The sequence below is a fragment of the Triticum dicoccoides genome, chromosome 5B, assembly GCF_002162155.2.
Source record: "Triticum dicoccoides isolate Atlit2015 ecotype Zavitan chromosome 5B, WEW_v2.0, whole genome shotgun sequence".
Classification (NCBI taxonomy): Eukaryota; Viridiplantae; Streptophyta; class Magnoliopsida; order Poales; family Poaceae; genus Triticum; species Triticum dicoccoides.
In genome coordinates, this window is record NC_041389.1 from 490,085,305 (window position 1) to 490,108,200 (window position 22,896).

Genomic DNA, 22,896 nt, shown 5'->3' on the forward strand with positions numbered 1-22,896 from the left:
ACGGGTTAAAGTCGCCGGCTTTGTTAGAGGAAATGCTTTTGCCCTTTTGAGCGTCAACTCCCTTCACTTTTTTCCTTCTTCTCCTTAGGAGCACCCTCTCCCTCTTTTACAAAAGTTTGCTTGAGAGGAGGAGGACGTTTGGTCTTGTTGTTCTTCTTCTTCTTGCTCTTGGACTTGGGTGCAAATCCAATTCCTTCCTTGGCCACAACTTCCTTTTGATTGCTCAAGAGGTCGTTGAGGTTCTTCTCACCTTGAATGCATGTTACAAGGCCTTTCTCAAGTTGATCCTTCAACTTGGCATTCTCCTCCACAAGATGCACATGCTCACAACACGGGTTAGTAGCACATGCATTATCAATTAATACCATATGAGGAAAGGTGGCCTTTTCCTTGGTTAGCTTAACTTGGAGTTGAGCATGAGACTCCTTGAGGTTAGCGTGAGCACCCTTCAAGACCTTGTGGGCCTTGTCTAGTATCTCAAACTCCTCTTTGAGTCTAGCATGATCAACCCCAAGTTTAGCCTTCTCGGAAGTTAGCACACAAGACACGACAAGAGCATGATCAAGATCTTTCTTTAACTTAGCATGGTCATCGTTGTGTGACTCCTCAAAAGTCAAACGATGCACACGCTCTTCCTCAAGAGCATTAGAGAGATCCGATATCTCATCGGCATAGTCACGACTATGACCTTCCATCTTAGAGATGGTTTCTTCGTGAGCCTCGATCATGTCATTGGCCTCACCAAGTTGTTCCAAGAGAGCAACAAAATGCTTCTTGGACTTGCCCTTGAGCTTACTCATAAAAGACTCAAACTCATTCACTTCTTCATTAGACCCCTCATGTTCATCAATGCAATCCTCCACGGAGGAATTAGTAATGATGGTGATTTTAATGTTGGGGGTTACCTTGTTTGAAGCTTTAGCCATGAGGCATTTGGCGGTGATATTCTCGTTGGGTGAATCAAAGAGAGACACCCGGGGAGTAGTAGCAATGGCAACGGATGCCATTGCCATTGCTTCTTCATTTTCATCATCATCGTCATCCTCTTGTTATTCTTCTTGAACCACCAACCCACGAGTGGGAGTCTTCTTGGCGAAGTTGATCTTGTTGGGGAAGGACTTGGCTTTGTCTTTTCGGATGAACTTGCCACCATTGTCTTCCCGCTTCTCGTAAGGACAATCCGCAACGAAATGGCTCACATTGCCACAGTTGAAGCAAGTTCTAACTCGTTGCTTGCCCTTGACGCCACTTGAGTTGTTCTTGTTGAAGTTGGGTCTTGAATTCTTCTTGCTCCAAAATTGTCTTGAAGCAAGGGCCATGTGCTCATGGTAATCAAATTTGGTGTCTTCGGGGTTGCTCTCCTCATCTTCCACTTCTTCCTCTTCTTCCATAATAACCTTGGCCTTCAAAGCAAGGTTGGGCTTCTTTGCCCTTTGAGAACGGAGCACCGCATTGTCGGCGGTCTTGTCCAAGATGCTCATTGCAACAAACTCATCCAACACTTCACTTGAGGTCATGGAGTGGAAGTCCGGTCTTTGACGAGTGAAGGAGGACATGGCCTTGTTGTAGGGCATCATGGCCTTGAGGAACTTGTGTTTGATCCAATTGTCATCCGTGTCCTTGCTCCCATGATCTCGGAGTGCGACCGCGAGTTTGGTCACTCTTCGAAAGAGCTCACGAGGTTCTTCATCCTCTTTAATTGCAAACTCATCGGCTTCTTCTTGCACCACTTCATAGTTGGAGTGTTGAATACTAGCACTTCCTCGATAGAGAGACTCAACACATTTCCATGCTTGTTTAGCCATGACATGGGGTCGAAGATGAGGGAGATCTTCGGGAAGGATTGCATCTTGTATGATGAAGAGAGCACTCTCATTGAATTGATTGTCCACTTCTTCTCGAGGGGTGAAGTTGCTTGGGTCATGAGGATAGAAACCTTCTTCAATGATTCTCCAAAGGTTAGTATTCACATGTTTTAAATGACGCTTGAAGCGATAAACCCAAGAATCAAAATCTTCATTTTTCACATATTTAGGAGGAGGACCGGCATGATTCAAATGAGTGGAGGGGATCGGTCCTCCATAAATTGGAGGTTCCACATGGGAAAAGATGCCGGTGCCATTTCTACCACTAGTAGAAGGACTCTTTTCATTGTTAGCTTCCCTCTTGTCGGAGGTAGCATCCTTCACCTTGTTAGTGGGATCACCCACTTTCATCGGCGAGGTAGATAGTTTAAGTCCTTCTAGAAATTCAGTAAACATGCTTTTAACCTCGGCCGTCATGGAGGTTTTCAATGTGTCTAAAGCCACATTGAATTCCTCACGTGAGACCGAGGTTCCCCCTTCGGCCGAAGACGAGATGGGATTCACACCGGAGTGTTCCTCCACACCGTCGTTGGTGTCAACCATACTCTTCGGACGGCAAAGTCCTTAATAAAGAGACGAGGCTCTGATACCAATTGAAAGGATCGATATGGTTGACTAGAGGGAGGGGGGTGAATAGGCAACTAACAATTTTTAGACTTTTCTTTAACAAATTAAACCTTGCAACAAAATAGGTTGTCTAGATGTGCAACTACGTGAACAACCTATATGATGCAAAGACAACAAGCACACTAGCAAGCAATAGATACTACACAAGTAAGCTTGCAAAAGTAAAGGCACAAGATAACCAAGAGTGGAGCTGGTGGAGACGAGGATGTGTGAACGAAGTTCCTTCCTTTTAAAGGGAAGTACATCTCCGTTAGAGCGGTGTGGAGGCACAATGCTCCCCAAGAAGCCACTAGGGCCACCATAATCTCCTCACGCCCTCACACAATGCGAGATGTCGTGATTCCATTATTGGTGCCCTTGAAGGTGGTGACCGAACCTTTACAAACAAGATTGGGGATATCTCCACAACACTTGGAGGCTCCCAACAATACCACGAAGCTTCACCACAATGGAGTATTGGCTTCGAGGTGACCTCAACCGTCTAGGGTGCTCAACACCCAAGAGTAACAAGATCCGCTAGGGATAAGTGGGGGGAATCAAATTTCTCTTGGTGGAAGTGTAGATCTGGGCCTTCTCAACCAATCCCGAGCAAATCAATAAGTTTGATTGGCTAGGGAGAGAGATCGGGCGAAAATGGAGTTTGGAGCAACAATGGGCTTTGGGGGAAAGAGGTAGGTCAACTTGGAGGAAGAAGACACCTTTATATAGTGGGGGAACCAATCCAACCGTTACCCCACTGAACAGCCACGCACAGAGCGGTACTACCGCTTGGGCAGGGCGGTACTACCGCTGAGGGCGGTACTACCGCTCTCACCCAGCGGTACTGCCGCGCTGGCGAGGAGATCAGAGACCCAGCCCCAGAGCGGTACTACCGTGGGAGTAGGCGCGATAGTACCGCTTGGAGCGGTACTACCGCCCCTACTACCGCACTTAGTACCGTAAAACCCGACACGAAAAACATCGGTCGAGAATCGAAACGGTACTAGCGCGGAACTGCTGCGGTACTACGGCCGAAGACCTCAAGCGGTACTACCGCTCGGGGAGCGGTACTACCGCCGGGGAGTGGTACTACCGCTTGAGTGCTTCGGCGGTACTACCGCTGAAGACCGCGGTACTACCGCTGGGGTAGGTCAGGGTAGGGACAAGGAAGGAAAGGCTGCTCCATCGAAGAGGGAAGGAAGACATTGGGTGTGAAACGGATGTGTACGTGTTGATTCCACCCTAGCCTTACCAAAGCGGATCCCCTCTTGATAGTACGGTGACTCCTACGAAACTAGTCCACCAACAGAGAGACGAAGGAGCTACACCGTCTTGAATAAAACACCGAGGGAAGATAATCGTCTCGTGCCAAAGGATGAATCTCTGAAAGAACTTAACGCACACGATTAGTCCGCACAAGCATTGTCATCAATCACCAAAACATCTTGGGGATAAATATGCCCTTACAAGGTTGCTGAACCCCAGTGGCTGTGTTGTGCTACAATCGTTGTACTACCGAGGTGGAGGCGCATGGGCAGAGGGGCGAAGGCGCGTGGGGCAGAGGGGCAGAAGCGCGCACGCCAAAGGTTGAAGACGACTCAAGGAGGGAGAAGATGCCAGATCGGACGGCTTTTTAAAGTTAGATCAAACGGTTGGGGCTCGACCGGCAGAAAACTAGGCCAGCGCACGGGCGCCTAACACTGTCCAAAATACATTGCCGCTGGAGTGGAGCACGAAACCTTTTATCCTAGAGTTGGATTGCATCGCGAGCATGGCCTTAATCGGTCCCTGGTAGCAGGTCCACTATAGCAGCCCGGGTGGAGGAGTCCAAATGCCTGCTACGATCTTGGCGTGAGCAAACTTTTTTTGCGGTAAAATTTTCAATCTATTCATCATCAATCATGATAGTACAACGAATATCAGAAATAATAAAAATTACATCCAGATCCGTAGACCACCTAGCGACGACTACAAGCACTAAAACAAGTCAAAGGCACGTCGCTGTCATCATTCCTCGCTCACTCGAGCCGGGCAAAACTTGTTGTAGTAGAAACAAGAACTCAGTAGCTCATGCACTTGCTCAGATGGGTAAGGCATCCTCTCGCGTGGGAGTAATTGAAAAAAAAAACTATCACATTTGGGGTATCGGTTCCTTTCAAATTTTTGGCAAAACCTACTCCCTCCATTTCATAATATAGCGTGTATAGATTTAAAAATAAATAAACTATGCAAATTGACCAAGTTTATAGAGGAAACTATATATATGTAGAATACCAAATATATAAAATATGAAACTACATTTTATGATGAATCTAATGATATATGTTTGACATTCTACATGTAAATGTTTTTCTTCACAAACTTGGTTAAAGTTTGTGAGGTTTGATTTTAAAAAAAAAAATCTATACGGACCACATTATGAAACGGAGGGAGTACAACTTTAGTGCTAAACTTTTGCTAAAAATACTCCATCCGATCCAAAAGTTGTTATTGTTGTAGTTCAATTTTGAAGAATTAAAACCATCACACATTATTGGATCGGAGGTAGTACCGCTTTTAGTCGGTGACCGGTTTGGACGATTTAAACGTGTTTAGATGAGGCCCACCTGTCAGAGTTGACGTGGCAAGAAAGTCAACTCCATTTATTTTGAACTCTACATTTGCTGTTATTACAGGTGGAACCTACCCGTTAGTTATATATTTTTTGGCCCTTAAAGGGATTGTAAGATGGAGAGCGCCGTTGCAAAGGCTGAGCTCCATGGAGGTCATTCGTTTTGCCAAAAAAATCAAAATATATTTAAAAGTTTCAAAAAATATCATTTTTTCTACAAATATGTATGCATATTCTTCGAGTATGCATAAAATTTCATCAACTAATTTGATTATTTGCACGCTACACAAAAAAGACAAATTGTCTTTTTTGTGTACATCGCATACGAATATATATGGTAATGAAATTCTATACATGTATACAAAAATATATTTCAACCTGAACACTTTCTTCAGATTTTTCTGAGATGTGGAAAAAGGTATATTTGCTAAAAAAAAGTTAAAGAGCTCTATGGAGCTCAGCCTCTGCTTGCACTTTTCGTTGTAAGATGTGTGAATTAGAAGGTCACTTCGTAAAAATTACAGGACAAGGTGGGCCCCGCTCACAGTCCAAGGCCCCCCCGCCCCGCTCCTCACACGGTTCTCCCAATCTCTCCCCTGTGTCGAAGCGTCGCGGCTCTTCCTCCCGTTTGACAAGCGCGCCAAGCGGGGACGGGTAGGGTTTCACCTCGTCGCCCCCAATCCCCACCGCCGCAGCCGTCACCTCCCAGCTGCCGCTGATGTATAAAATAGGGACACATGTGATAATATGAAATTCGGGAAAATACATGGACTAAGCTAAAGAATTGTCATGCCACCATGACATCCATCGTTGTCACATAATCCCAAGAGCCTTACATGACACTGCCCTGGCCTTGAGTCGGGTACCGCTGGCGATAGGGCTCACCTGGGCTGAAGGGACTGGCTCTATCACTGGGGATGACCCATGCGCTACACTGTGGGTGGCTCTCTATGGTGGTCGGAGAATGGATGATGCCAGGGAAAATCACTTTGTTGCCGTCACAATAAGTAGTGTCGACCAAGGCATGACGCTGGAACAGAATAGGTTGTCGTGCACAACACTACATCAAATCCATTGGAGATCACTTTATTTCTTCCCTTCTCTTCTCTTCTCGGTTTTAGTTCTCTAATAATTGTTGTTCTATCTACAGTGGTGTTTGTGCTCTCGGTTAAAGCATGGTGATAGCGTGTTAGTTGTCATTTTAACAAGAGACTGACAATGGACTAAACACAAATGGATTAACCGTGATCTTTCCATTGATGGTGTTGAGTATTTACACATGGTGAAAAGATACAACCAAGAGGTGACTACTGCGACAAACCATCACGGCTTGGCAAAAGACACCTTTTCTTTGTAACACTTGTAGAGGGAAAGTGTGGACATAGCCAACAATGTTGCTCAATCGATACTCGGCGTTCGGCATGAGGATCAGGCTCTCAACCGAGTGTGGCTAGTGGAGCGAGCGATCGTCGATCCCTGCAACACCCGAGCAAACAGTCCACATCGTTGTTGTTAGTTTATCTCCAATATCTCAAAGAATTACTGCGAGCGTGTGACATATCGGGGACACACACACATGCAAGTAGTTCAATCCATTTTTGAATCTCTACCAAGATGATTGAGAAAGGCGCATCTTGTGGATTTATGTAGGAACCGCTCGTTGCAAAGATTACTAGAAGAGCTCTCATTCACTTCGTGTGTTGGGAGGCATGCCAAACGGATGCGTTGGCTTTTGGCTAGCTATAGGAGCAGGCTGCATGCGTGGTCGAACTCAACTTGCAGCCCGGCTTTTCTACCCTTCCTCACCCGAAACACACACCGCAAATTTGACAAATTTGACCTATAGACGAAATTAAATCACAAAATGAATTATCCGTGAAACTATTTCACGCGGTTGACCCATGGCGCCTAGCTCTCAGGCGCTGCACTAGTGCAACGCCTGGGAGCTAGGCGCTGCACTAGTGCAACGCCTAGGAGCTAGGCGCTACACTGTATAGTGTGGCGCCTAGCTCTCAGGCGCTGCACACGACTTAGTAATTTTCTGATCACATGTGTGCGACGCTGGCGATGTAGCGCCTATCTGCGAGGCGTTGCACAGTGTAGTGTGGCGCCTTCGTGTCAGGCGTCATACAAAAAGGTCAGCCGCGTGAAATAGTTTCACGGATAGTTCATTCTGTGATTTGATTCCGTCTATAGGTCAAGTTTGTCAAATTTGCCAACACACACTCCTCTTGTCGTTTCTAGAAGCTGTACATGATCTTGGCATCATGCATTTTCTTTTTTTTTTCTTTTTTTTTGATTGATCTCAACATGAGAACATGCAAAAGTAGTTTAACAAAATAGATAGACCATTTGCCAGAAAAAAAAAGATAGAACATAACCGACCTTAATGCCAAAAATTCAAGTTGCACAGTTTGTCTCCACTTTGCACGAATCGCGTCAAGGATTCGGCACCACTGAACCCCACACATATTTGTGTTGTTTCAGACTGAGTAAACGCACCACCGGCTGCCATATTTTACAGAGGCAACATTTTAGTCTGTTTTTTTTTTTTTGGAGGGGACATTTTAGTCTGTTACTTTGTATTGAAAATTGAAAATGACACCCTAAACTTTGGTATGTGTGGTCACTTTGTCTAAAATCCACTCAGGGAGTCGAACACATGTCACCATTACCTGCTGACTCACGCTGTAGGCACACGCTACACCTCAATCAGATATGCAAATTTGTAAAAACGTCACCGGCCTTATCAATCATTCCTGTAGCGTGTTATACATATTCCTTTGTCCAATCCCTACAAAAAATCCAAGAGCATCTGCAATAGACGGTTCATATGTAAAAATACCTTATTTTTGGATCTTCGAGAGCAGAAAACGCTGCTCCAACAGACGGTCCATATGTAAAATAATTTGGACCACCGTCTTCCGGAGATGTAAAATTGAAAACTTCGTGATGCAAATTTACACCACGAGATACAAGCATTGTAAAACCACGGCCTCCCGCCGCCACTTCATTCCCCTTCCGCCTCGCGACCGCCCGCCCGCTCCCCGCCCGCCGTCGTAGCTCCCCGCTCGGCCACCGCCCCGCCGCGGCTCCCCGACGTCGTCCCGTCGTAGATCCAGCCCCCCGCCACCGATTCCACCCTGCCTGGGCCGCCGCCTGCTGCCGCGCTGCCCCATCGCATCCGGCTCCGCTCCGGCCGCCTCCGCCCCGCCCTAACCCCGTCTGCCTCCACTCCGGCTGCCTCCGCCTCCGGTTCATCCTCCGTCTGGCCCCGCTCCGTCTGCCTCCGCCCGGCCCCGCTCCGCCCGCATCCTCACCGGCCGACTCCGCCTCCGCCCCAGGCCGCACGCTGCCGCCCCACTCCCCGCTGGAGCACTACTGGAAGCGCGACGTCAAGGCGAAAAAGAAGGGGGCGAAGAAGGAGGATGAGGCCGGCCCCTCGACTATGATCCCTATCGAGTCGTCCGATGAGGATTGGAGTGACTCCAAGGAGGACGAGGGGTGCGATGACCCGACCAAGGACGAGTTCTGGGAGCAGTTCCGCAGCTCCGACGATGAGGAGTAGTTTCATCTAGTAGTTCGAATAAGTAGTAGTTGAATACTTGAATTTATGTATGAAACTATGTCGAATTTCATGTTTGAACTATGTTGAGATGAAGTAGTAGTTGGTCGTTTTAATCTTCGTTTTGGATGTTGGAGTTGCTCTTTTATTTACATCTCCATTTTGTACCATCTGTTGAAACTATGTTGAATTTCATGTTTGAACTATGTTGAGATGAAGTAGTAGTTGGTCGTTTTAATCTTCGTTTTGGACCATCTGTTGAAGTTGCTCTTTTATTTACATCTCCGTTTTGGACCATCTGTTGGAGTTGAGCCCTTTTTGAAGATGTAAAAAGCATTTTTTGGTGCTTCAAATTTGGACCATCACGGGTTTGAACCACCAAAATGTACATCATCTATTGGAGATGCTCTTACCAAAATTTCCTGGCCCGCTTTCTTCGTACTCCCCAAATTTCCTTTGTGCTCTTGTTTAGAGGGTGGGTGCTGACAACATGTTAGTTGTAATTGTAACAAGAGATTGGAAAATTAAAATGGACTACTAGTGATCTCTTTACTGATGACATTGAGGTTTTATGCATGCTAAAATGGTATGAAGAGGTGTATGTCCAAGATTCATCTCTCCCAAAAACACATCTATTTCCTAACACTTGTGTGGATGTCACTAGCACGCGGATTCAATCAATCATGAGCCTCCATACCGATCAATCAGCCTGTCCACCAAGTTGATCTCCTGCACCTTCCTCTGCCCCATCGCGACGGTGACCAAGCGATGAATCATCATCGACGTGGTTAGTTTATCTCCAATATCTCATTGAATTGTTGCAGTCTGTGATATAATATGGAACATATATCCATTACATCGTTCTCTACCAAGACGATTGAGAAAGGCGTTCCGCGTTCGGTAGTGATTTATGTAGGCATCGTCATTGCCAAGTTTCTCACCCGGTTTGTGTTTCAGTAGGAATGCCAAACAGATGGGCTGGATGCATGCTCGGAAGATCAGCGAACTTACATGTTGCAGCAAGGCACTTTCACCCTTCTTCATCTCAAGCACACTTTTCTTTTGTTGTTTCTAGAAGCACACAGCTTGGCATGAGGCTTACAAAATTTCCACTCTTTTTCATTTTTTGGGAGTACTATTCACATTTTTTGGACTTGCATTTTTTTCCTGAGTTCTCCACAAAACTTCTCATAGGAGTAACGCTAGGTCATGTTGGTTATAAAAAAGCTTCAAAAACATTTCGACTCTTTTTTATTTATTGTATTTTTTTCCAATTCGGGTGCATTGGCCTCATGTTCCATAGATCTGCATTCATTAATACACAAAGAAAACAATCAAAGCAACTATTATCTCTATCTTTTGCGAAAAAAGACCCTAGGCTATATATTAAATAAGACTAACACTTATAGGAACTAGTTGACGGCTTAGACCATTTTGAGCATGATTATGACAGATGGGTCCTGCAAATGATGACGTGGCGTAACGGTTCAAGTTAGACACCGTTAGGTGAGGGTTTTTCTAGATTTACAAAATAGACCCTATAATTTTACAAAGACCCCCTTAGTCAAAAATAATAAAAGCAATCAGGTCCTCCATGAGTTCATCTCCCACCGGTCCCGTGGTGGACGCTGGCGACCACTGCTTCCCGTGCGCGATCGGCGAAGCTGCTGCTTGCTCTGGCGGCTGGGCTGATGGGAGGTCCGACGCGATCGATGACTGGCAGGACGGCGGGGCAATGGAGCTCCGGCGGCGGCGGCATGACCATCAGGCGGTGGATTGAGCTCCGACCGCGGCGAGGCACCCTCCCTCAGCACGCCTACGCGGGCCGCCATCGCGCCTCCTCGTCACCTCGCCAGCGCTGATGCAGGTGAGTAGCAAGGGCGGTGGCGCCGACTTGAGCATCTGCTGGCGGCTTGAACTCCGGCCGGGGCGAGGCAACCTCCCTCGCCACACCTACGTGGGCCAAGGAGCGAGGAGCGAGAGGGGGAGGGATGCAGACGTTTGTGCCGCCCCTGCCCGCGAGGTTGAGCAAGCTCAACGGTCGGAACTCCGACCGGACCCTCGCCGGATCCTTTGCTGGGAGCGACGACGGTGGCGGCCCGATGCTTGGCGACGGCGGTGGCCCGATGTGGCAAGATCCTGCTTGGGGACGGCGGCAGACCGGGGATGGAGGGGCGGCGGGCCAGGGAGGGAGGCATAGCGACGTGAGCAGGGACGGCAGGCCGGGCAAGAGGGGCGGCGGGGCTAGTGCCGGCGGCGGGGCCGGTGGCTGGCTTGCACGCACAGGGGATTTTTTCCTGCTTTGCAGGATTTTTTCAAGGAAGGAGTTTTCGGCAAACTTTCATGCCTAACGACGTCCAGTATGAACCGTTACGCCACATCAGCTTTTGTGGGCTCCGCATGTCATAATCGTCATTAAATGGGTCCAAACGAGCAACCAGTGTTTTTTACAAAAAAAAATAGACAAAAAGTTAGTGTTTTTGGCACAATTTGGTAGACTTGTGGTTCCTGCAAACCTTGCCTGAAGTGTCGATGCTTTTTGCAATTCACTCCACCCGTATGCACCCCAAATTCAGCAGCATACCTCACGTCAAGAGCGGTGAGGCAGCAGAAGGGAACCCGAGCGCCGACACCGACACTGATACTGCCATCACCACTGCCCCGTCGTTGACGAGGAGACCCTCTGCCATGACCTGGAGACGATGATCGAGGAGGAGGACTACCCGATCGCGGCGAGGATCTGGGACGAGCTCCGACACCTGCAGGAGAACGACAGGTTGTCGCTACTGGCAGCAAACACTCGGTCCTATGACGCGTTCCAAGACGGCGACCTGTCGGCGATGCAACTTTCCTTCTATCTCGTGGATGTGCAATTTTCACCAATGGCACGCTGCCCAAATTACCTTATTACTGCGATGTGCAACTTTATCTGTTGCCCTGGCAATGCCTAGCCGTCGATGTGCAACTTCGATTGTTGTATTGGCCGACTGCATAAATGTGGGTGTGCAAACATCGTCTGCTTGTCCCTAAACCATAGATTGTGTTGTGCAAACATTGTCTGCTTGCCCCTGCTGCATGCTCATCCAGCCCGTCCCCGTGCTCCTTTCTCCCCATCTGCAGTGACGCTTGCTGCCTGCACGCCACCATCTGTCGTCATGCCCATTTCCTCCACTCACAAGCACGTGGATTGGTGAATCCGGAAGGAGGTGTCCTCCTACCTGCAAGTCCCCTCCCTAGAACTCCGATGGTGGACGCTTAAGTCCTACTAGTATAACGCCCGTGCGTTGCCACGGGCTCTTCAAAATTTATAATCAGTACCTTTCATTTATCATCCCCTCATATTGGGTGATTATGGGGTGCTCTAATTAGAAACACAACAATCAAATATTAGGAAATTTCACCGAATAAACAACAACGAATAATACGATATCTATCAAACGAATAAAATGAGGTCATATTTTTGGTCGGTCATGCACTTATGTTGAAAAGTGTCTATCCCTTTTAGAATCAACCCACTGTTTGCTCGCACGCAAAAAAAATATATCTCTAAAGTGGGGAACCGATCGGTGCCAAAAAGAACTCAAACTCCTATCCAATCTCGACTTCGTGCTCTTTCACTTCCATTGATAAAGATGGGACGTCAAGGGTTTCATCATGATGACCTCGAGCAGCCGCCGACATCCCTCCCCACATCTACCCCTACCCCCTGCTGCCGCTTGCACTGTCCTTGCTCCTCGAGGGAGCTAGGGACACAATGTTCTCTAGGATGGGCATGACCAGATCCACGAGGAGGCCACATTCTTCCATGGGAACCCAACCAAGCACACCACCCTCCGCAACCATCCAATCCCAGCCTAACAAAGTCAAGACCCGCCATCGATCCACAAATCAGGCTCGCCGCATCCAGGTTCACTGCAAGTCTGCGACGAGTCTGTAGTTGACATCTTGACTTTGGCTATCCCCACGGAAGAATCATCGGATCCTGCTTACTTTTACCATCACTTCGTCTCTTCCCAAGGCAGCGACACCACCCAGCCAATCACCACCACCGCTTGCGGCTTGCCTACATAAAATCATGAGAAATCCCCACGGCGGTGCTGTAAGATCACCTTGACGACCTCGACAGTGACCGACTGGTCTAAGATCTAAGCTAGCCGCTCTTTGTAGAAACCAATAGAAGTAGGCATATGACTCAGATTTGTTCTTTGGTGTGCATGCGTTTCTTGCTGCCCACCAGCTCTTGTCTACAACTCGCCTATCTCTGTACCAGCTCTTGGTCTACAACTCGCCTATCTCCATGCTCGAGACGACCAAGCTCGATGCGCAAGCCGCATACGTCTGCTAGAGCTATATCCAGGCCCTATGATTTTTGGATCACTGGCACTATGGGTGCTAGGACCGGAGTCGCCCTCATCCACCAAGTGGATCAAGGAGGCCCACCACCTAGACTCTACATCACAACGTTTTGTGTTTTCCTATAAAAAGTAAAGAACCTTCTCTAATAAACGTAAATATAACCTTTTGGTTTTATAGTCTCAACTTTTCTACACTCCAATACCAGAAGGATTTCTTGGTTTTATTTAATGACCTTCTTGAATGTCATTCACTTAGAAAGGTAGTAATACAATCTGTGATATTAAGACAAATTATTAGTCATATTAAAGTGCAAAAGGCCCTATAGGAGTCAAAGCATGATTTTTATGGTTATACTGTAATTTGCAAGATCTGAGATTTATGCAAGTGTACAATTAGAGAAGAGCCAATTAAATAGATTTTCACATTCAGAATAGTACGATTAGCAGTAGCACTTCAATTTTTTCATGTTTGATCAGCTTGCTAGGTGGTTATCACTAAGCATGTCGGAACGATGAGCATAACCTAACTTAGTTCAGTACGTGTTGCTGCAAATTAGTTTAGTACGTACGAAGCTGTTGCTAATTTCAATGCCTGGCTGTTGCAAGTTTCTAATGAAAAAGTACTTCAGGTCAAAGGTCAGGGAATATACACTTTTGTTATCATGGTTGTTTCCTTATAGTGAACAACTTTGATCACCACTTCAGCAGCTACTATCTATAAGAAGACATTAGCTAAGTAGATACAGGCAAAGAAAGCATGTAGGCAAAACCAGAATTAAAAACATCCTTCTCAATGGAGCTCGTGCAGTTCGGAAGACCCTAATCATCAATGAGGGACCCCTCCGATGGTAGCATGGCGTGACAATTGCCGTCAATGACGACACCCAAAGTACCTTGCACAATCCATCGATCTAGTTCGGAACAATCAAGCACATACCTTGCAAAGTGATGTGGATCTGAAGCAGAGGTGGGAAGGTAAAGGCTCGGGTGAGGTGGAATGAGACGTTGATATAGACGTGCACGCATGAGAATAAGGCGGTGCCCAGGATGGATCTCCATCGGAGGAGGCCGGATCCGCTGGGGAGGAGGTCGCTGTAGTACCTGCCATCTGTGCGATGGATCACGGGGCTGGCAGGCAGGGGGAGGGGATAGGAGGGAGCGGGTGGGCTAGAGCGCAGATGGCGGGTGCCCCCGACGATGGCTGGGAAGGATGGTGGAGGAGGTGGATGAGGATGGCGGCGGCGGCGTCTGCGGTTGCCTCGTCTGCAGCCGTGCTGGTGGTGGTCGATGCGAGAGCCGGATGGTGTCGGCCAGAATCAGGCAGGGGCGACAAAGATTTAGAGGAGAGAGAGAATGGAGGCGATGAGCGATGGGAGGAAGGGCCACCGGCGATTAGGGTGGCCTCAGATCCGCCCTCCGTGGCCGCCTATTTCATGGGACGAACACCCGTGCTCACCGTCGGGCTCGCCTTCGGCCGCTGCCTCGCCGACATTCACGACGTAGAGCCCCTTCCTCCGATCCCATTTGCCAGGGAGGCAGCGCCATCCTTCATCGCAGAGAATGAGTCCACACTGAGATCCCAACCAGATCGTGATTGCGCCTCCCCAAACCGCAGCGGCACATCCCACTCCATCAACGACCAACCTATATGAGGCGGAGGGTTAGTGTAGGACGCGAGCGTCGTCACCATGGACGTGGGGGACGCCGTAGGTGGGAAGGAGGCGGCGACGGCGTCTGTGTCAGGAAGATCGCACGACGACGGCGGCGTTTACTCGAGGGGATCGAGAGGAGCTGCGTTTGGTGTCGGGTGGGTTCTTTGGTGCGTGCGTGGGGCTGGAGATTGTGATAGGTGATCAGGTGAGGGCGTGCCACACCTGGATCGATAGCCTTACCATACCTGGTGGTAATTTAAATTTATTACCATATTCGATATTTCCCGAGTTATGGCCTTATCATACCTGGATTGATAGCCTTTGGGGTAATTTAAATTTATTACCATATAATTACCATATTCAAAATTTCCTGAGTTATGACCTTACCATACCTGGATTGATTTATTACTATACGTGGATTAATTATGATTTATTACTATATGATTTATTACTATACGTGGATAGCCTTACCATACCTGGTGGTAATTTAAATTTATTACCATATTCGATATTTCCCGAGTTATGGCCTTACCATACCTGGATTGATAGCCTTTGGGGTAATTTAAATTTATTACCATATAATTACCATATTCAAAATTTTCTGAGTTATGACCTGACCATACCTGGATTGATTTATTACTATACGTGGATTAATTATGATTTATTACTATACGTGGATAGCCTTACCATACCTGGTGGTAATTTAAATTTATTACCATATTCGATATTTCCCGAGTTATGGCCTTACGATACCTAGATTGATAGCCTTTGGGGTAATTTAAATTTATTAGCATATAATTACCATATTCAAAATTTTCTGAGTTATGACCTTACCGTACCTGGATTAATTTATTACTATACGTGGATTAATTATGATTGATTACCATAAATACGTTGGGTATTGCCGGTCAGACGAGAAAAGAGAAAAACCGGTGGGAGAGGCTGATGGGAGGTGGGACGAAGAAAAACCGGTTGAAAATAAACCGATTGAAAGTGGGGAGGACTATTCAACCAATTCGTCCATTAAGAGTAGAGATATGAAATTACAGCTAAGCACTTGAAAAATTCAGCATCGTGGTGGTGCGTCGTGACTTGAGCTCATTGTCACCTTTGGGCCTCCATCTTACCCGAGCAATCTTGTTGAAAATCAAGGGCGTGAAAAAGCATAGTCCAGATGAGATTGGCCAGCTGTGCCAATTATTATTGGACTATTCCTATTTCGCCAAGAAAAATACCAAGGTTTTTAATTTCGGAAGCAAAATAATTTCGGACCTCACTAAAATATGTGACATTTCGGAAATTCCGCATATTTCAGAAATTATTTGGGATTTTGGGATTTCAAATTTTACTTAATTTTAATGAATTTTAACATAATTTAAATTTATTTTGAAATCAGTTTGAATCTGCATCAAAATTTCAGGGTTAAAATAATTTCGGGGCCCATTGAAATATGCGAAATTCCAGAATTGTTGAAAATTTTAACCCTGAAAAATACCAAGGGCATGGAAAACAATCCGCCAAAAAATCATTCCGTAAAACAAAAAACGCCGGCTACCAGGTGATCCCAAAAGATCGCTTGTGTTAAATTTGATCACTGCCAGGGAAGCAAACAAGGTTGCACATATTTTAGCCCGATGGTGTCAAGATGCTAGTGTTTGTCACCAAGACCCTTCAAATTTTATTTTTACGCAACTTGTTGATGACGTAAGGGCATCTTCAATGCGGACCCTCAAACTGCCCGCAACCGCTCGGATCACACAGTGTAGACGTGTTTTGTCATCCAATATGGACCTTTATCGGTCCTCCAACCAGTTCAGACGTGCTCTTTCCCGCAAATTGAAAGCAAACTGAGGGGAGGGGGCTTTGCGGGAGTCCGGACCGCCACCACGTATGACTCCGACACCCCCGTCCCATTGGAATCCCCCTCCCAGTCCCATACTCTTCCACTCTGTCCCTGCTATCCTTTCTTTGCATCCGCGCCTCCCTCCTCTGACGCCGCCGCTGAACTTCTCCGGCCGCCAGCCAAGCATTGTCAGACGTCCATAGCTACCACCCACGCGCCCGCTCGCCTTGTACTACGGTGCCGTCCAACCAGAATCCATCCGAGAAGCCACTTACCCTCCGCTCCCTTGTGGACGACGTCCACAGCGGATACCATGCCTGGCAGGTGTTCAGTCAAATGTCATTGAGCTTATTTTCAAACTTCGTGTCATTTTTTAGAGTAAGAAGGATGGCGGGGTACTCGACCATAAAGGATGACTTTGTGTGATGTGTGGTTGGCCGTATCTACGGACTTCGTAGGCAGGAGCAGAAGGTGGCTCTTTTGGCAGCACGTACACGGTGCATTTCACGTGTGAAAGCACATTACACCCTACGACACACACACATCATCCATGAATACAATGTAAACTCGTTAGTGTATCGATGGTACACAATCCAAAACTCCGTCACGAAGCTTTCTAGCACGGTTGATTGGTTAGAGTCAATGTGGCCATTGCACGTGGCAACCATGAAGATCATAAGTTTTGCTTCTTTTTGCTCAATTTATTGGTTGATTGACTCATTGGTTCACTCAGTGTTATCCTATTGTGTAGTATGTACACGATGTCATGATGTACCATATGGCAGAGGGCGGACCATTCACACACACACACACACACATTGTTGAATGAAGCTCAAAGGGAAGTATGTGTGGGACAACATGATTCATCCATGAAAAAACTTGTGGAACATCCAGTTAATCTTGCTGAATTTGAATTATTGTTGTACTAGACTTATTTGCATGCTATGCATGAATGATTTGTGCTATTTTTTATCTGAACTTTGATGAATTGCATTGTGTTTGATGAAGGTTAATTGGAACCTGGCTTGAAATTTATGCAAATAGATTTAGATCATTGGCTCTCGCATTCGTGCGGCCGGATAAGGTGTCTAGTTTGCGGGTCAGTGTTGAAGATGCCTTGACTATATTCTACACATTGAACGCTCCCTCGAGAAAAAAATTCACTCGTGTTTTTTTGATGGGAAGGCCTACAAGACTAGCTTTATTAAAACTTCGATAATGCATACATCGTCTGCCAAAGAATTGGCAATAAAACCTGGAGGTGCATCCACCCAAATAGATGGAATGTTTGCATGCCCCCACTCTGCTAGCACATGAGCTATTACATTCGACTCTTTATTACAATGTTGGAACTAACCTTCCCCATATCTTTAAGTAACTCTCTGCAATCATCCAAAATTGGAGCCGCTACCATCGAGTGTCCTTCGTCAAGTCGTAAGGCATTCAACACAATGCTATTGTACATCCGTATGAAGACATTGTTACATCCCATACGCTGGATAAGCTTTCGGCCTTCAAGAAGTGACGCGGCTTTCGCAGAAATTCACTCGTGTTTATATTTAAAAAGAGGGGGAGAATTGTGAGAATGTGCGAATCAGAAGAACCGCTTCGGCTAGTCATAATGGGAGTAACTTCTGAATAACATTTAAAAAGAGGAAGAGAATTGCGAGAATATGCATAAAGCTTAGCATCTTTGCATTGGAAGAGGTCTAGTAACATGTTACTCTCCACTTTGACCAGCCTTGGTGAAAGTTCCAGGACGCGGTGGGCCCGGTTCCGGGTTCGTCGCACGGTTTCTCTGATCTCTCCCTGTGTCGAAGCGTCGCGGCTCTTCCTCCCGTTCGACAAGCGCCAAGGGTAGGGTTTCACCTCGTCGCCTCCAATCCCCGCCGCCGCCGCCGCCGCCGCCTTCCACCTCCCGCCTCCGCTCCGATTCCGCCTCCCTTCCCGCCGCACACCCGCCTCGCCCGCGTCATCTGCCGCCCACCGTTGCCGCCAGCCACGTCTGCCGAGCTCCTTCGCCAGCAGGTCGACACCACCGGATCCGTCCACCCCGTGTCGCCGCCGAACTGCGGTCCCCCGTCTCGCCGCCGTCCAGCCCGTCCACGGCCTCGAGCTCGCCTCCGCTCAGGTAGACCTCGGCCTCCACTCTTTGATTATTATTGGCCAATTGGAAATAGGCAATGCGTGACACACTAACTAGCCTGCCTGCCTGCCATGTTAATTCGACAAATTGACGAGTGCCCCGTGATCAACAGAATCAAAATCATGTGTTGACCTGTTATAAAACTTCATGATATCCGCCAGCTGCTATACAGGCACGAAAGGCTTACTCATTTGTTGTGCTATGTTTTGCAGTTTAGCTGGACTTACGAGCTCGGGAAAATTATGTTTAAGAATACATTCCAGTCTGGGTTTCTATCGATTCTCTACAGCCTTGGGTATGTAGCATGGTGGCCTTGTATTGGTCTCACTGATTTCTTTTCTTTAGTCTGGATCCCTCATGTCTTGTGTTTTCCCCTGTGTTATTTGGTCAGGACCAAGCCGTTGCAGATATGGGACAAGGAAGGTGAGTCAGTAATGCCTGGGGTTCTCTAAATTTCAGTTTTTACTCCTATGCTGTAGAATGTAGATACTTCTGCCCTGGCAACCTAAAGCATTATTTGCTTCTTACAGCAAAGGCAGGTCTGGTATAGTTAATTTGCAAGCTGTTAGTCTTTTGATGAATGCCTTCTGTTGTGTTTATGGTGGAATGTTCTGCTTCTCAGCATGCTAACTACCTATTTGAGACCTGAGCCTGTTTTTACTATGATGATTTGGGTGTAGCTATGGATAACATAATAATATTGTATATTGACCAGTTAAGGACAGTGGACTTACTTTCGAGTATGTGTTTACATGTGCTTCAGGCTGTAATTTACCTTCTGCTGCACGAAATTAAATACATCTGATTGTGATCAATCATGATCTACATGCCATTGTGTCAACTTCTGAATATTTTCATCTTTATAAACATTGTCAGGTTCAGTTACTTAATACCTCGTCTGCTATGCAGTTGTTGATGGGCACATTAAAAGACCCCAGGATGAAGATATTAAGTCTAACGTTCTTGAAATTGTTGGAACAAATGTGCAATCAACGTATATCACTTGCCCAGCTGACCCTGCTGCCACTCTTGGAATTAAGCTTCCATTTCTTGCCCTCGTTGTGAAGAATCTTAAAAAATACTTCACATTTGAGGTCCAAGTTTTGGATGACAAGAATGTTCGCCGACGATTCCGAGCATCAAATTTTCAAGTCTGTAAGAGCTATGGTTCCATAATCGTTTCTGTAGAAGTAAATTCTGTGCGGTGCTTAACTGCTTATTGCTTATCTATTAGATTTGAAAGTGTTCCTTCACTGTGCCTTTCCTCATGTTCGTTTGATTTGTATTTGTTAATTTAATTGTTATCAAATGCTTTTTGCTGTTAAATCCATTGGTTGAGTTTTCACTGTATTAGTATTAATAACTGCTACTTACAATATATCTATTAGATTTGAAAGTGTTCCTTCACTGTGCCTCTCATGTTCTTTTGATCTGTATCTGTTAATTTAAGCGTTATCAAGTGCATTTTACTGTTAAATCCATTGGTTGAGCTTTCACTGTATTGGTATTAATAACTGCTACCTACAATATTCTAGTGCATACCTTGAAGTAGTACTATTTCTGTTAACTTTGCAAACTACTCCCTCCGTCACATTTTAGTATTAGATACATCCGTATCTAGACAAATCTAAGACAAGAATTTTGGGACGGAGGGAGTAGATTATTTCTTTGAGCAATGCCAATATGGCATCAACCCGTGCAGAAGTTGTTTATTTCAATTTTACCCTTGGAAACAAAAGATGAACTCGTCAGCTTCATACTCAGATAAACCTCAGGTCATTATATATCTGTTAATGCTCTTCTACAATTGGCCCTTTTTTTGCGGGTTGGCACAGATGTCCATGAACTTGGTGTGTATATGTGTTTTTATTAATTTTAACTTGTGTGTATGATATGGTCGTGACAATTATGCATTGTGATGTGCTTGATTCCTACTAGGAAGTGTAGTGTTTGATGTGGTTTCTTTTCCAACATATAGATTTATGTCTTCCAGGCATGCCTGTTTTTTTGCAATTTTTATTTAGATTTGAAATGCATAGGTCATGGATGTCTATGTTCTGTTCGTGCAACCACTGTGTACTACTCCCTCCGTCCCATAATGTAAGAAGTTTTTTGACACTACATTAGTGTCAAAAAACGTCTTACATTATGGGACGGAGGGAGTAACTTGTAGTGATATACATTCTTTGTGCAGTCTGTCACAAGGGTAAAGCCATACATATGCACGATGCCTTTGAAGCTTGACGATGGCTGGAACAACATCCAGTTGAATCTCTTGGACCTGACAAAAAGAGCCTATGGCACAAACTACGTCGAGACGCTCCGCGTGCAAGTCCATGCAAACTGCCGGCTCCGTAGGGTCTACTTCTCCGACCGCCTCTACTCGGAAGAGGAGCTGCCGGCCGAGTTCAAGCTCTACCTTCCAATTCAGGTGAGTACTGTGCAATGAGGACACCCTTCTGTTATAGAACACCACTACTTGCTCACACAATCCTTCCTTTTATATGAACTTCAGAAATCATAGGGCTCAGACCAAGATGGATGGTTGTGAGTCGTGACTTCCCTTGGAGCCCAGGCGACATCGACGCATTTCACCTCAGCGTCCATCAGCGTGTAACTATGCGTAAAGTATCAGAATGTTTAATGGATGTATCTGGATGTACGCTAATTGTTGTATGGAAGACCTGTGTAAAACTGTTGCTAATTGAACCTCCACTGCTGCTGTACCTGCTTGTCCAAATGCATCGTTAACAGCATGCCCAGAGTGGCCACCCTCTAGTTCACTGCCTCTACGACTACGCCATGATCATGTTGATTCGTACCTCAACATGATATTATAACAAAGATAAATAACACGCCTTACTACTGAACATAAATATCGAATGGGGCACAACCCACTGTAACGGCTGATGATCCACCAAGAAAATAAATGGAGAAAAGAAAAACCGTAGGCTCTCAGCGGTGCTGGAAATCGAAGCAGTCAACACTCGAAAAACAGATACGGGAGGTGTTTTTTTTCTTTTTTTTTGATACATAAACAAAAAGGATACAGAATACATATACTGTAGACCTGGGCCGATTTTCGATCGGGCCTGGTCCGGTATCTCCGTGGGCCCACCTGCGCGGCTGTATGGGAGATTGGTTCGGTACGCTGCTGTACGGACACTCTCGAGGCCTCTATTGTCTAAAAAATAAACTCTCGAGGCCTCTCCCCCGCTGTGCCATCGATCTGCATAAATCCCTCGCCGGAGCGCACTCCCTCCGCTGCCATGGCTCTCCAGTGGGGGAGAGTCTCCACGCACATTGGGCGTATTTCTCCATCCTCGTCGCGTCACCGTCGACGTCAGTGAGCAGGGGAGGCGGCCACCGTGAGAGGAGGAGGGGGACGAGGAGCACTGGGGTCGCACGTCGGCACATCTCCGTTGCACCCCACGCCGGGGACCCGTGCGGAAGCGAAGGGCCGAAGGGGATGCGCGTCGGAGCGGCAGGGGACGCCGGCCGGCTCTGTTACGGGTAAGACGGATACTGCTGCATCTTTTTAGTCCCACATCGCCGATCTACAAGACTTTGCACCGATTTAAAAGTGCTTCCCTCAGCCAGGCTATCAGCAAGTAGTAATAGAGTAGAGGTAGATAGAGTATAGGGTATAGATACGGTAGTGTGTAGAGGGTCTAGGGTTACAGGGGCGCAGGTACAGGGGGGAGGTATGCCTGAGGCGCAGGTAAAGGGGGGGGAACTATGCCCCGGGGGACAGTGGGGGCGGGGGTAGGGGGGAGGTATGCCCGGCGGCGGAGCCGGGCTGCGGGGTAGACGCCGGGCTGCGGTGAGTCATCTTTGATGATTCTGGTTATTCAAGTGTTCAGTGAGCAAAGGTGTAATCACACTATGCCAATTCTTGTGTTCTATCTCCAAAAAAAAGCAGTATGTATGCTACCAATGTAGCAAATTTCAGTTTATATGGTAATCACGTACTTGTGAAATACAAAAAAAAGGACATGTCATTTGCTGAAATATTGTTCTATTTAACACGACATATCATAATCAGGATGAGATGCATTGGAATATACTCTATAAACATTGATAAATTGTAATCATCAGGACCCTTTAGTTTAATAAGTTTAAAAGCATTCAGACCTTGTTATGAGCACACTATAAGTAGATCATTAGGTTACAAGCATTCAAGAGTTTAAAAATGCTAAACTTTGTGTCAAGTAAATAGACCCAAAAGACAACCAAAATGCCAAGAATTTCAG

At 46.5% G+C, this 22,896-nt stretch overlaps 1 protein-coding gene and 1 long non-coding RNA gene across 2 annotated transcripts in view; both read left to right on the plus strand.

The window, feature by feature from the left end:
• The first annotated feature begins 18,308 nt into the window (after positions 1–18,308).
• Positions 18,309–21,369, plus strand: LOC119311065 (cilia- and flagella-associated protein 20). The gene is made up of 6 exons (XM_037586694.1): positions 18,309–18,628; positions 18,856–18,938; positions 19,035–19,066; positions 19,553–19,794; positions 20,838–21,074; positions 21,159–21,369. The coding sequence occupies exons 2-6, from the start codon at positions 18,886–18,888 to the stop codon at positions 21,165–21,167; spliced, it is 573 nt and encodes a 190-aa protein (XP_037442591.1). The 5' UTR covers positions 18,309–18,628; positions 18,856–18,885; the 3' UTR covers positions 21,168–21,369.
• Positions 21,370–21,828: 459 nt separating this feature from the next.
• The window catches only part of LOC119305863, a 14,972-nt gene continuing 13,904 nt past the window's right edge, over positions 21,829–22,896 (plus strand). The window contains exon 1 of the long non-coding RNA XR_005148790.1: positions 21,829–22,156. This is a non-coding gene — a long non-coding RNA (uncharacterized LOC119305863). The remainder of the gene's footprint in view (positions 22,157–22,896) is intronic.